Source organism: Trachymyrmex septentrionalis, unplaced genomic scaffold (genome assembly GCF_001594115.1).
Source record: "Trachymyrmex septentrionalis isolate Tsep2-gDNA-1 unplaced genomic scaffold, Tsep1.0 scaffold6, whole genome shotgun sequence".
Taxonomy (NCBI): domain Eukaryota; kingdom Metazoa; phylum Arthropoda; class Insecta; order Hymenoptera; family Formicidae; genus Trachymyrmex; species Trachymyrmex septentrionalis.
In genome coordinates, this window is record NW_017305778.1 from 645,521 (window position 1) to 647,590 (window position 2,070).

The 2,070-nt window shown below is 36.2% G+C and overlaps 1 protein-coding gene across 1 annotated transcript in view; it reads left to right on the forward strand.

The window, feature by feature from the left end:
* The first annotated feature begins 261 nt into the window (after window positions 1-261).
* The window catches only part of LOC108752201, a 129,462-nt gene continuing 127,653 nt past the window's right edge, over window positions 262-2,070 (forward strand). Inside the window, exon 1 of the mRNA XM_018492877.1 lies at window positions 262-397. Within this exon, the coding sequence (XP_018348379.1) occupies window positions 262-397 (136 nt within the window). The remainder of the gene's footprint in view (window positions 398-2,070) is intronic.

Below are 2,070 nucleotides of genomic sequence, written 5' to 3' on the forward strand. Positions count from 1 at the left end.
AGCTGGTTGACGAGAAGTAGGCTAGCTTTATTCTACCGCATTCTCCTCACGTGAGCTGCGATATTGCCCCAGGCTCGATCAAAGCGGAGAAAAGTAGCGCCGAACTCCTGTAAAAAGCGCTTTTACTTGCTCATAGCAGATCATGGTGTAATATCCGCGAAATAACGCTAGCGATCGCGACGTACGAAACTCCGAGACTCACGAAACGGGCACGTAAAATCTTCGCGTGTCCTCGTAGAGTCGACTCCGTTCCTGAGAAACATGCCTCGCGACGAAGAACATCCGTATCTTTCTCCCGAGATAACCCGTAGAGATTTCCCAGAGTATTTCTGGGTCAATCAACAAAATTCCTCCGAGTGCAGCGGAATAGAATCGAGCGAAATCTACAATAAGAGCGGTAAGAAAAACATTTTCCGGGCGGAACCCTTTCCACGTGCGCCATCCTAAAAAAGACATTCACGTTTACATTCGCTTCAAAGAGCAGCTCTTCCACGAAATTGCGAGAGCCTCCTTCTACCCCCCTGTCAAGTGGCACGCCTCGCTGCATTGACTTGCTTCGCGTTTGCATAATCCGGAGACAAAGGGAAACATCCCGAAGTGGCCGTCGTGTGTCTTCGCGAAAGGCACGTAAAGCGCTTTTATTTATCCAGTCCTCCTTCCTCTGTCCTCCTTGGAGAAAGGGTGTGCAATTCTTAGGCGGTAATGAGGTTTCGACTTGTAGCGAAGCTAGCCGGAAGTAGTTTTCCCGAATCAGGATTGCTCCGGCTGCTTTCGTGCGCGCAAACGCGCCGGGCAGAAATTGGTTGTGGGCAACCGACTCGCAATCGGAAAAACGAGCGCCCGCAATCAAGGCCCCGTAGATTTCTGTTGAATTACCGTGGTGCAACGTCTGGCTCGCACGGTTAACGAGCGGCGATTATGAACCAGGAGATGGAGAGGCGATTGAGCTTGTTATTCGTTGTCTGCGCGATTTGTTATGTTGCGTACGTGACAAAAAGTTCTCTGGAAATCTAACTCTTTAAATTTTGCTATAATACTATTAAAAAGTTATTATTTTGAATTTAATCAAACTGAAAAGGATCTTGATCTGTTAAAATATTTATTTTTTTGGTAACTTTGCTTTAATATTGTTATACAGAAAATAATGATTAATTGCTATAAAGAAAACATGTAGTTGCCTTAAAAAATATATGTTATTTGCAAGTATGCGTTTTACAAATTTTTAATTAGTTAACAAGTAAATAGCACTACAAAAGATATGTATTTATGTTTATTTTTTTTTTGGATTGTGCACGTTACTTCAATCTTATAAGCTAACACAGTCATTATCGTTTCTCAAATGAACTAAAACAATAAAATCGAGAATAGAGCAATTCATTAGCAATTAAACATTACTATAAAAATACATACTTATTTCTATTTTCCTGCTTTTTTCTTATAACTATGCTAACTTTAATATTAAGCTTTTTGCTTAATCTTAAGATCAAAAATAGAACAATTAATTTACAAAAAATAGCAATTAATTTTTTTTAAATCACGTTTGATTGTGTTAAAATAGTTCAATAGACATTTTTTCAATCCGATTACATCAAAAATAGCAACTTTCAAATGGTACTACAGCAAAATCTATCTAATATTTGAATGATTTGCCTAAAAAAATTTTTGATCAGAGTCTCATAATATATTTACAATATCTGTTTTAGCAAAACTTTTTCCATATGATTAGTGCAAAGTTTATATAGTTCTATATGTATTAAGTTTGAGGAATATTCGAATTTTAAAAACTCTTTTAATGACAGTTTTAAAAAGAGCATTTTAATTGAAAGTATGTAATATGGAAAGATTATTGTATCACATATTAGGTTAAGTAAAAAGTCATCGCGTTTTTTTAAAAGACATCTATCAGTAAAAACCGCAATTACTTTCTTACCAACAATATAAATATATCTTAATAGAGTAAAGTTTCAGCTTTAAAAATCTCTTTTTTAAATTATACGATACGACAATTTTTAATGGAGTTATGAGCAATTAAAGTCAAAATAATTCTTTTATTTAATCCGCGATAACTCA